A 12,620-nucleotide genomic window follows, 5' to 3' on the forward strand; every position below is an offset into this window, starting at 1 on the left:
CCACCTCTGGGGGGACAGTTGGGTTGGGAGTGTCCAGCACAGCGGACGCCTTGGAAGCCCCCACACAACCTAAGGCCTTTCTAGAGCAGTTGCTTAGTGCCCTGCTCCCCCCATAACCCCCATGCTGACTTTTGGGCCGATCACTTTATCCCTTCGTTCTGTTTAAACGCACTCTTTTGATTGTGTTTCTGTTACCTGGGCGCCATGCCCTGTGAAGTTGCAGGATCTTTCGTCTCTCAACATTGCGAAGCCCCTGTGTGGTTTTCGGAGTGGTTTGCTTGTTCTCCTTGCTGTGCAGTGCTCCACTGTAGGGCTGGAGCACGAGTATGTCTTCACCTTGTTAGGCATTTGGTCGCTGGGTCTGTTGGTGTTTCTGGCAGCGCCGCCTGCCTTCCCGTGCGTGTGTCCTGAGAGCCCCGGCTTCCGAGAGAGAGCTCTGTGTGTGTGTTTATGCACGGCTTCCCTTGGATGTAAACTCGCTGTGAGGCCGTGGAGCTGTGCGTCTCCCCATGGCTGTGTGCTCAGAACTTGCGGGTCCCCTGTGTTACGAGGGATCCACAGCCAGCCTGGGTCCCCATCACAGCCTCTCGTGTCCTGAACTTTGTTCTCCGCGGGTGGAGATGTTTGCATCTGATCCTGTTGGAATGTCAGTGCTGAGCTGAGCACAGCTGCTTCCCTGACGCCACAGCGCATGTGCACATGCAGGACCGTACCTCATTTGGGGGCCCTGTGTCCACGGGGCGCTGTCTGCTCCCCAGGATGGAGCAGGTGACATGTCAGGGGTTCATCATAATCTCCAAACCAAGGGGCCTTTCCAGCCGTGAGTCATTCACGCCCATTGATTCTGACGTAGAGCAGCTCACGTTCTGTGGTTTGCTGCAGACTTGAGGATTAGTTATCAGCTGTGTCTTAGGAAGTTTTTATCGTCTTCTCAGATGCATTTATTTTATTTTTTTAAAAAATGACATGTTGAAAATGCTTTATCCGTAGAAACAATGTAATGTAGTGCCTTCCGGGAGGAGCTGTGTTGCATTTAAAGGCAGTTGGCCTTCCCAATGGGCAGATTCCCTGGCCCTAGGTTGTGTGTGACCCCCTGGCTCGCCCTCTCCTGTCCTAGAATGCAGCAGCTGGCTTCTCGGGGAGCCCCCTGCCTGGGGGACGGCGGTGGGTGTTCCCTGGGACTTGGAGGAGGGAAGCTCCCTTCTGCAGGCGCCCTGGGAGCTGAGACCCGGCCCTCTTGTTCCCACGGTGCCCTCAGAGGCACTGTTAGCGCCTTGGGGTTGTGTGCGAGAAGCACGTGTATGGTTTCCTCTTGCATTGCATCCGGAGAAGAACATTTCGCTCCTGTGCCCCTTCCTGCTCAGTCGATTTGACTTGAGGGTTCGGAACTGTCTGAAAGCCAACTGGACGTGGGGGCCGAGGGCTAACCTGTACCTGGGCCGCTAACGTCGGCGCAGAAATGATCGGTTAATGAATGTCTGATCAGTTTGCAAATAAAAGGTGGAGGGGTGTTTCCAAGCAGTAGCTTTTGCCGGTGAGTCCCCAGCCCGCGGCAGGTGGGCGGCGGCTCCGTCCGTGGTGCCCTTTGCAGATCCACACTTCGCCAACAGCGTGGCTTCCTGTCCAGCGTGGGGGACGTCTGCCTGTGGCCCCATCCCGTGCCCTGGCTCTGTGTATCTGCAGAGCGGCCTGCGGCTTTCAGAGCTCAGCTCCCACAGGCAAACGAGCGTCCAGGTGTGGCCTGTGGTCCCGTCAGCCGTTAGCCAACCTGCTCCAGGCAGGGGACTGGCTTCGCAGCACTGCAGACCCTCGAGGATCCAGTGGAGCCGGGCAGGTGGGACCAGGAGCCACACGGGCCGGATCCGGTCCACACCCAGCACCCCTTCAGAGCCCTGTCGCGAGAACTCTGACCTTGGATCCCCATAGCCGCGGGGTGAGGCCGCCCCTGAGGCCATCCTGCTGCCAGAGGTCAGGGCGCCCGCCCTGTGTCTGCTGCTCCGGGGACACAGGAGCGGCTGGACTGCATTTCGCTAATGGAGAATTAATAAGCACTCTTGACAGTCAGGTTTATAAATATGTAAAAAGTATTTTAATTGTTTCTAGCAAAACAGGCAAGGAGTCAATACTCTGAGATGTGACGAACACACTGCTGACAGGTGCGGGGTCAGAGGACCCGCGAGCCGGCGTCCCGTCGGCAGGCTGCTTCCTGCCACCTGTCCTCACAGCCTGTGACAAATGGGCCCTGAACTGTATCGATGGAGTCGGTCAGACGTTGAAAAAGTTGAGTTGAACTTTGACTTGAAATATTCATTAGAGCTAATTATGGATTTTCTGACTTTGTGAGTTACAGCTCTGCACCTGCATTGGCAATTGATTTTCCATTTATTTACTGTAAACTTCTTAATATCATGTTAGCTTTATCACATCCAATGAGGCAGTAGTTCAAATCTTTGCAATTGCGTTATTTACTTACGCTTTTTCTGAGTGCTTTCTTTACCCAAGCAAACGGGAAGACATCCGTTCGCTCGTGGGTGTGGTCCTGCAGCTTTCCAGGGCCCAGTACTGCCCACGTCCCTCTTCTTGGAGGGGCCTTGACTGTCCGCGGTCAGAACAGAGAGCGAAGGCTGGTCCTCGGGTGTGTGCGCCAAGGTGCCCAGCTCCTCTGAGAGGATTCGGGGCAGAGACCCGATGGGTGAGTCAGGCAAGCAGCACGTGCGCTCCGTTTACTTTGTGCCTGCGCCGTGGGGAGCCTGTCGGCACTGACCACATGCCTGAGTCCCCGTCACACACATGGATACACACGAAAAAGATGTGTAACTACACACGCGCACACACACCCGGTTAAGTCTGAATCCCAGGTAAACAAGTGACTTTTGGTGCCAGATGCCCCATCCCCACCCCAGCCCGGTCCCTGCACTTTGGCCTTTTCCTGAGGGGGGTGAGCAGGGCCGACTCATCGCCCAGAGCAGCTCCTGGCACCCGGCGGGTGCTCCGTGGCTGCTCGTGCTGTTGATCGTGGATGGGCAGGGCCGGTGGCTCCGGAGGCTCTGAGGTTGCAGCTCAGTCCTGAAGGATGAACAGGGATTGGACCGGGCAGCGGGCGGCTGGCCCGCCGAGGGGCAGGGGGAGCCACGGCGAGGCTGTGCTGCTCGGAACGGAGCCGTGTCCTCACTCAGGAGCCGTCCACTCTGCCCCGACCCTCGCCCTCTGGACCACTGGACCCTGCAGCAGACGGGAGGCGGCGGGGGCGGGGCGGGGGCGTCCACAGGGGAGATGCCTACTCGGGGTTGGCTAGCGGCCGGCGCTCCTGGCGTCTTGGGTCGGAAAGTGTCTGCGGCTGACTGTTGAGTTTGGGGGCTGTGATTGGGCTGCAGTGAGCTGAACTCTTTTTCTCACCCACAGAGCTTCTTAGTCACCGCTCAGGACTGCTTTAGAAACGCTCCCGTGCTGGCCTCACTCCATTTCTCTGTTTGCTCTACAGGCACTAGGAAGCTTTTACTTTCTTCACGAATCCTTAAAAAACATCTCCCAGTTTGACTTTAAAGGTAAGACTCCATGCGTGCTCTGCTGTCTTCTGGGATTCTCCATCTTGGTGGACCCCCAACCCCCTGCCCGCTAGTCTGGCTTCTCCTGGTCCCTCCCACCCAGTGTTCCTGCGAGAGCACCGCATGGTCTGGGTTTGATCGAGGGGTTTGCGCAGTCACTAAGCAGGGAATCGTGAGGACACCTGCTTTCTGGCTTCTCTGAGGCCGAGGTGGCCGGCCTGTGCTGGGCGGCTTCCCCCTCCCCGTACCACCCCGCCCGCGGCCGTCCCAGCCCGTTCCCGCACCTCTGCCACCCCTCATGGCTCTGGCGGGTGACTCTAGCTTTCCTATAATACAGTCAAGAGGAGAGGGAAGTGTTTTGTATCTGTGTACCTGTCGAACGTGAGAAAGTAAAAAAAATGAAAAACACAGCATATTTCAGAAGAAAGTGGGCGAGAGCATATGTTTGTGGCAGAGCTAGAAAATGTAGCCCCGTGTTTAATGGGTAAACACTGTGTGTCTGTACTGAGAAGAGTCACCTAAGGTACTCATGACACGAGGGCGTGTGAGTCTGTCCCCTGATCTGAGGAGTTGCCGTCCCTGCTCCATTCAGTCTGCGGGATGCGTGTGCATTTATCTTCCACGCAGGGTTGTCTCCTCATGTTACATGTAAATCCGTCTGAGCTCCACTTGGGCTGTTGAGCCAGATCGCGTTGATCTGAGATGCCTCCCGAGGTGAGATAACTGTGGGAGCGGCTGATTTTGTCGGTTTGTTCAGATTCATTATCACCACTAACTCGGGAGACGGATCGCACTCTCCAGGTTGGGAAGCAGTGATTCCATCAGCGTTGAGAACAGGGTTCCAGCCAGCAGGTGATTGTTCACCGGCCCTGTAGCCTGAGCTTTCTCTGCTCTTGAGATGCAGCGTCTGCCTTTCCTGCCGAGGAGCTTGGAGCGGCCCAGCAAACCTGGCAAGAGCCGGGGCTGGGGCCGCTCTTCCCATGACCCTAGCAGACACTGGACGTCGAGTGTCCTGTCCTCGGGCCGCGGAGCTGTGAGCAGAGGGGCTGTGCAGACACAGCGGCTCCAGACGAAGCTGAAACAGAACGGCTTGCGCTTCTAATAAACCTGCACCTCAGGCTCCACAGGTGCCACGTCTGTTGAACTTTTCCTTCTTCCAAGTAACCATTTGCAGACATATTTTATTACTAAATCAAACTCGTCCGAAAGTACCTGGCTAGCACACAGTTTATTTACAGCTGTACCTTCGATGTACATTTATTTGACTCTAGCAAAACCTCCATGCTATCACTGACAAGAACCATTATAAGACGGGCAGCGGCCGTGCCCTGAGCAGGCGAACCTGGCGGGAGGCTGTGTCGAGTCTGAAAACACCCCGGGGCGTGGCGTGGCAGGTGTTGCTGCCGACGGATCCCCAGCGCGGGCGAGGCCGGGGTCTCAGGCAGGCGTGGGCCGCCGGCCCCCGCTCCACAGCCCCGGCTCTTTGAGGCTCGCACTTCTGCCTGGAATTGAACTACAGCAAAAGCAATCCAGGTTTGTGAAGTTTGAATCAACTTTTGAAAAGAAACAGCCTGAATTTTAACAAATGTGTTCCTACTTAGAAACTTGAGATGAAAAGGGATGAAAGGGACTCCAGTTTCTGGTCCAGCACGTGATGAGCTTGGAAGCTGTCACTCAATCCTCAGGAGAGACGATCCAAACAAGCTGAAAATGGATGATTCTTCTTAGGTCCCTCAGAGGAGCAAGGTCACAGGGCAAACTGCTGCCCCCAAACCGGGGAGACGGACAGACGGGCCCAGAGAGTCAGAGCCCACTGAGCAGAGAGCACCGCAGGTCAGGACACTAAGACAGGCTGAGCCTGGGCAGCTGGCGGGGGAAGCGCACCCAGGCTCAGGGCCTACACTGTCGCGGGCTTTACCTCCTGGAAGCTAACCAGGTTCTCACGCCGAAGATGAAAGAAAAATCCGCAGACATTTCTGGCAGGGGAGGGGAAAGTAGCTATTGTGAAGTATGCCCAGACAGCTCTGTTCTTCTTAAAGGCCTGCCCTCAGGGAAACCCTGAGCCCAGCCCACTGGGGTCTGATCAGGGCCTAACCAACGGGGGAGGGAGATAGCCGATTGCAGCCTCCTCTAGCCTTCCTGTGCAACCTGGGAAAACAAGAAGAGCAAATTAAGTCCAAAATAAGCAGAAGAAAGGAAATAATAAAATTGGAGCCTATACGTCAGTGAAATTGAACAGAGACACTCAGGAGAGAAAAGCAATGAAGCCAAAAGCTAGTGCTTTGAAAAGATCAATAAACTTGGTAAACCTTTAGCCAGGCTAACCAAGAAAAAAAGAAGACACAAATGACTAGTATTAGAAATGAGAAAGGGGTCATCAGTACTGATCCTGTGGACATTAAAAGGATGATAAAGGTATATTGTGAACAAGTCTGTGCCCATAGATTTGATAACTTAGATGGCCCACTTCTTTGAAAGATACGATCCACCAAAACTCATTCAAGGAGGACTAGATAGTATGCATGGGCCTTTGTCTATTAAAAGGAATTCAGTCAATAATTAATAACCTTCTAAAAACATCACGCCCAGATGGTTTCCCTGGTGAATTCCACCAAACATTTAAGGAAGAAATTATACCAATTCTCTACAATCTCGCCCAGAAAATAAAGGCAGAGGGAAAACTTCCTAATTCATTCTATGAGGCCAGCATTACCCTAATAACAAAACTAGATAAAGGTATTACAAAAAAGGAAAACTATAGGCCAGTATCTCTCATGAACAGAAAATGCAAATTCCTCAATATAATATTAGCAACTCAAAACTAACAATGTATAAGAAAAATTATACACTATGACCATATGCAAGCCCGATTCAGCATCCAAAAAATCAGTTAATGTAATCCATCACATCAGTAGGCTGAGGAAGAAAATCACATGATCATATCAATAGATACAGAAAAAGCATTTGATAAAATCCAACACCCATTTATAATAAAAAAAATCTCAGCAAACTAGGAACAGAGTAGATCTTCCTCAACTCAATAAAGAATATCTACAGAGATTCTACACTAACATCAGAATTAGTGGTGAGAAACTAGATACTTTTACCCTAAGGTCAGTAACAAGGCAGGGATGGCCGCTCTCGCCATTTCTCTTCAACATCATACTGGAAATCTTGGCTAATACAATAAGACAAAAAAAAAAAAAAAAGGAAATTAAAGGCTTATTGATGGGAAGGGGCTGTCTTGGTTCTTAGGTGCCATGTTTACATAGAAAATCCCAAGGAACCACCACCACCAACAGTAGCATCAAAAACTGGTACCAGTAAGCAAGGTTGCAGGATATGAGGTTAATAACCATACATCAGTGGCTTTCCTCGATACCAGCATTGAACGGGTAGAATTTGAAAGTAAAAACACTATCATTTACCTTAGCACACATACAAAAAGAAGTACTTAGGAATAAATCTGACAAAATATGTATAACATCTACATGAGGAAAACTACAGAATCTGATTGAAGGAATCAAAAAAGACCCAAAGAAGTGGAGAGATAGTTCATGTTCATGGATAGGAAGCCTCAGTATTGTCAAGTTCTTCCCACCTTCATCCATAGATTCAACACAAGCTCATTCATAATCCCAGCAAGTTATTCTGTGGATATTGACCAACTGATTCTAAAGTTTATGTGGAGGCAAAAGACCCAGAAGAGCCAACACAATATTGAAGAAGAAGAACAAAGTCGGAGAACTGACAGTACCCAACATCGAGACTTTCTATAAAGTTACAGCAATCATGACGGTGTGGTGTTGGTGAAATCGGAGGACTGACACTACCCAACGTCGAGACTTTCTATAAAGTTACAGCAATCAAGACGGTGTGGTGTTGGTGAAAGAAGAGTCAGATAGATCAATGGCACAGAAGACAGAGCCGAGAAATGGACCCACACAAATATAGTCAATTGATCTTTGACACACGAGCAAAGGAAACAAAACAGAGCAAAGAGACTCTTCTCAACAAGTGGTGCTGGAACCTGCCGGACATCCACACACACAAAAAGGAATCTAGTCACAGACCTTACACCTTCACAAAAACTTAAAATGGATCATAGACCTAAATGTAAAAATGTGAAACTGTAAAACTCCTAGATGATAACATAGGAGAAAATGTAGGTGCATCTTGGGTTCAGTGATGACTTTTTAGATGCAACACCAAAAGCATGATCCATGAAAGAAATAATTTTAAGTTGGACTTCACTAAAGTGAAAAACTTACATTCTGCAAAAGACACTGTTAAGAGAATGAGAAGACAAGGCAGAGATGGGAGAAAATATTTGCAAAAGACACACCTGATAAAGGACTGTTATCCAACATATACAAAGAGCTCTTAAGACTCAACAATAAGAAAGCAACCCAATTTAAAAGTGAGCTAAAGATTTGAACAGACATCTCACCCAGGAAGATATGCAAATAGCAAATAAACATATGATGAAAAGATATTCAACATCATATGTCACCAGGGAAATGCAAATTAAAACAACAATTAAAACCACTACACACCTATGAGAATGGCTAAAATCTGAAAACTTGACAATGCCGTGCTAGCAAGGACGTGGGGCAACAGGAGCTGTCACTCACTGCTGGTGGGATGCAGAACCGTCCAGCCTCTTCGCAAGACAGGTTGGCAATTTCTTGCAAAGCTAGACATACTCTTACACATCCCTTGGCATTTACCCAAATGAGTTGAAAACTAACGTCTGCACAAAAACCTTTATAGCAATGTTTATAGCAACTTTATTCGTAATTAGCAAAAACTGGAAGTAACCAGAATATGTCCTTCACAGATGAACAAATAAACAAGCTGTGGTCCAGAGACAAGGGAATATTTTTCAGCAGTAAAACTAAGTGAGCTATCAAGATACAAAAACTCATGGAGGAACCTTTTAGGAGGAACCTAAAATGTGTGTTCCTGACGGAAAGCAGCCCACTGGAGGAGGCCGCCTGCAGTATGTGGCCAACGACTGAGGAAAGGATGGAGACAGTAGAAGCATGGCTGGTTGACAGGCGCTGGGGGAGGGAGGGATGGACAGGTGGAGCACGGGGGTTAGGGCCGTGGAAGTGCTCTGCGTGCCACTGCAGCGGTGGATACATGGCGTCGTGCGTTTGTCAGGACCCCTAGCGCGTACGAGCCCACCAACACGAGATGTTGGGAAGCTGTTCGGGGGGCGGATGGGAACTCTGCACTTGCAGCTCAGTTTTTGTAATCCCCAAACTGCTCTACAAATACAGGCTCATTTTTAAGAAAGAGGCCTCCTCCGCCCCACCCCCCCAGTCTCCTTCTCTTTCCTCAAGGAAACTGGGGTTTCATCTCAGCAGAGCTGCCTGCTGCTGCAGCCCCTGCCCTGTCCTCATTCCCAGGAGCCTGCAGGTGGCTGCCCATGCCTCAGGGCTGGTCCTGCACCTGTGCCCGCCTGGCTCACCGAGGGCTGGTGCGTCTGCCCTGTGGGCATCCATGCGTCCTGAGGATGTCTGTTTGGGGGGGCGTCCACCCCTCTGCAGCTCATGAACCGATGCCCCCAGTGGGCTGTTTTGGTGATTCAGCCTTTGCTACGAGGATCCCCATCCTGAGCAGACCTTTAGAAAGAACTTTCTTTATTCTCAGGTCCAGGCGATACTGGCGGTTAGCAAAGGGGCGTAGGAAGGAGGGATAAATAACCCCCTGCAGGGCGCCCAGACAGTGGGCCCGCATGGCCCCAGCAGCAGCTCGGCGCCTCCCAGGGACGAGCCCGGATGTCGGGAGGAGGGGCGTCCCTAGGACCTGGCAGAGGCGGCCGCTGCCAGAGGCTGGACCTCCGCCCGGCCCTCACCCTCCTCAGAGGCCTCGTGGGGGCCCAGGGCCACCCCTCACTCCTCCATCAGGCTCAGCTCTGCCCTGCTCCGGGGCTCCCCTGACCGCCCCCCAGGTGACACCCTCCCGTCCTCCACACTCGGGGAGTATCCACGTCCCGTGTCCTAACCCACGTCCATCTCCCCGCCTCATGCCCAGGCCCACTCTGCGGGTCGTGTCTGCGTCCCATGTCCGCGTCCTCAGCTTCTGGCCGGGCCCCACGGCACTCAGTGGACGTCCTGGTGCCCACTGGTGCAGGGAGGGCCCAGGAGGGGAGTTGGAGGCCCGGGCGGGGTGGAGGGAGGGGCGAGGCGGGTGGGTGCACACTGCAGGCTGCAGCCGCCTGAGAGCCTGACGCCCCGGGCGGTCTGTGCGGGACAGGCCTGCCGTCAGCAGGAGTGGTCAGCTGCCCCGCTCTGGGGCCGCGGTGGCCTGTCCACCTCGCGAAGGGGAGCTGGACGCGACGTGCCGGTGACGGCAGGTGTGCCTCGCAGACAGCACTCCCCCCCCCCGCCCCCCTGCCACCCTGATGCCGGCTGTGCGGGGTGATGTTTGATCAACGTTGTCCTTCCACGGAGATGGATGGGTGGTTACAGTAAGTGCCTCCTGTGATTAACACAGTCCTGCGTCATCCCCACCGCAGGTGGGTGTCATGAGTGGGTCGTGGCTTCGTGCCTTATCTGTTTACACTGGCCTGTGCCCACCTTCCCAGGCACCAGCCTCCTGGCTCGTGGGTTCGCCTGCGTTTCCCCCGATGGGCAAACCCGGGGGTGGGAGGGGGTAGCCTCAGAGCCAGCTGCACCTGTCGTCTGAGGCTCGTCTCCGTGGTTTGGGAGCCAGGTCAGAGGAGCAGTGGGTACAGCGCAGCTCCGTCCTGGGGGAGGGGTCCACGTCACGTGCTGTCTGTGTGTCAGTGGGCCCGTGGGGGCAGGCAGCCCAGAGACTGCAGGCAGGGCTGCCCGTGGGACGCGGAGCAGGGCCTCCACAGACACTCTGACGGGACGGCTCGTCCTTCGTCCCAAACACCAGGGATCTCCACACACCCCAGGACCCTCACCCCAGTGTCCTGGCCCGGGAGCAGGGGACAGGTGATGCTCCGGCAGCTGGTGGGGGCAGTCTGGTGACCGCCTGGGCTGGGGTCTCCCCGTGGCGGTCTCGGCAGGCCCCCCGTTGCCTGGGCTCTCTGCTGGCATCTCGTGGGGAGGCTGACAGCCTTCCCACCCACCAGACAAGTAAGAGTTTGAGGAATAGACACATTTGTGCATTAAACTCCACGGTGGTCTCTGAAAAGGAACGATCCCAGGTCTGGGTGTGAAAGGACCAGGCCAGGCCCTGTGTGCGGGGCGTCAGCCAGATGCGGGGAGAGCCTGCGGGACACTGGACGGGGCGGGTGGCCCAGAGTGCCTGGCCTTCATCCCTTTCCCCCGTCTCACGTAAGGACTCCCCTTCCCTGGTTAGGAGTGATGTTGGCTGGATGCAAGGAGGAAATCCATGTTATTAAATGAATTCATCTTAAGTGTGAGTGGACGGTAACTCCACGGCCCTTTTAAATACAGTCGCACTTTGCTCAGAGGATGCCAATTAGCCCCTGTAAATCCGCAGGCCAGGAGCTTGGAGCGGGTAATGACGCCCCGTGTCAGATTCCAGGTCCAGGGATGGCAATGCACGAGCCACGGCGTCCCCGGGAGCAGCTGCCCTGCCTGGGGGCATGGCCCTCGTCGGGTCTGCCTCCTGGGCCCTCCCTCGCCTCCACAGCACTGCCTGGGTGGGACACGGGACCCCACGTGGCCCTGAGCTGGGGGGAGGGGGAGAAGAACTGAAGTTACCCCCGGGTCCTTCTTCTGCTCTTTCCTAGCCAAGAAGTATAAAAAAGTCACTGGTAAGGAGATCTACTCAGACACGCTGGAGAGCACGCCCATGCTGGAGAAAGAGAAGTTCCCGCAGGACTACTTCCCCGAGGTACGTCGGGGCCCCGCCGGCCACACTCGCACTAGTGCGTTTACTTTCAGGTGGAATTTAGGACGTGAAATCTTCATACTTCACAGTGGGGATCCCCCGGCTGCCGTCATGCTCCAGTATTCTGTCCTGGGAGGTTCTAAAACCCACGTGGGTTCATCTGGGTGGTCTTAGATGAGGGCTGGGAGAGCCCGTGGTGTTTATCGTTACATCGGTAGGTAAATTTTCCAATCATCATCGTTTCCAGGCAAAGGAACCTTCCTCCAGAGAGGTAGAAAAACCATAATCTGTTCATTTGGGGCCCGGGGTGTGCCAGGGGCCTCCCAGCAAACCTCAGCGTGAGCAGGTCGATCTGGCCAGTGATGCAACCCGAACAGAGAGCTCGGGCGTGCTGGGACAGTGGCACTCGGGGGGCTCTCCCCATCCCCAGGGTGCTGAGTGAGCCCCGGGCTCTTCCCTGGCAAAGCCTTGGGTGTGGCCAGAGAGGCGCAGCCGCATACTCGGAGCCGGTGCCCCCACCCTGTGCGCTTCAGCAGAGGGAAGTGCGGGGTTACTTCTCACCCTCTGCTCAGACACAATCAGGAAGCGTGCATGTGTTTCCTCTGGGTTTTAGTGCATTTTTGTCTAGTTTGTTATTTTTATGTAGCCGTTACGCTGCACACATAATTTTGGATTCTGGGATTTTTAGCGAATACTCTCATGACCAGCGTGTTTGGAGTCTCGTAACCTGTGTAGTCCGGGTGTTGATCCAGACTGGATCACCTTCCCTTTCGGGGCCTGTTGACTCGCAGTAGGAAGTGACCCGTGACTGAAGCATTCGGGGGTGAGACTGAGAGCCGGGCGGCCCCTCCTCACAGCTGCGTTTCCACACGGCCCCTGAAACCCCACGGGGCAGGTCTGCTTGGTCGAGGATTGCCCGCCGTGACTCTGTGGAGCCGCCCCTCCTGCGGCACTGGGAGCTGATTTCAGCAAGGCTGCAACTTTATTAACTTGCTTTATGACCCGATCCTGCGGTGGAGGAAAGGTGGCTGGCGCCTTGAAGGATGGGCCGCGTCCCCGGCCAAGGACGTGGTGTCAGGGGCCCGTCTCCCGCCCCGCCCGCCGCTGCCCCTGCCCCTCGGCACTGCTCCCCTCTGCTCTGCGTCCAAGGTTGGAGGAGGGTGTGACTGGAAAGCTCCGGAAGCTTCCGTTCTCAGCCTCCCATGAGTGCGGCCGAGCCCGTGAGTCCTGCAGTCC

General features: G+C 54.1%; 1 protein-coding gene across 4 annotated transcripts in view; it reads left to right on the forward strand.

The window, feature by feature from the left end:
- The window catches only part of INPP5A (inositol polyphosphate-5-phosphatase A), a 182,643-nt gene that overhangs the window by 118,046 nt on the left and 51,977 nt on the right, over positions 1–12,620 (forward strand). For all 4 annotated transcript variants that reach the window (XM_029245171.1, XM_029245170.1, XM_029245172.1 and 1 more), the window contains exons 5-6: positions 3,482–3,545; positions 11,284–11,387. In XM_029245171.1, the coding sequence (XP_029101004.1) occupies positions 3,482–3,545; positions 11,284–11,387 (168 nt within the window). The remainder of the gene's footprint in view (positions 1–3,481; positions 3,546–11,283; positions 11,388–12,620) is intronic.

This window comes from Monodon monoceros, unplaced genomic scaffold (genome assembly GCF_005190385.1).
Source record: "Monodon monoceros isolate NGI ecotype Baffin Bay Population unplaced genomic scaffold, NGI_Narwhal_1 Super_Scaffold_4, whole genome shotgun sequence".
NCBI classification, from domain to species: Eukaryota; Metazoa; Chordata; class Mammalia; order Artiodactyla; family Monodontidae; genus Monodon; species Monodon monoceros.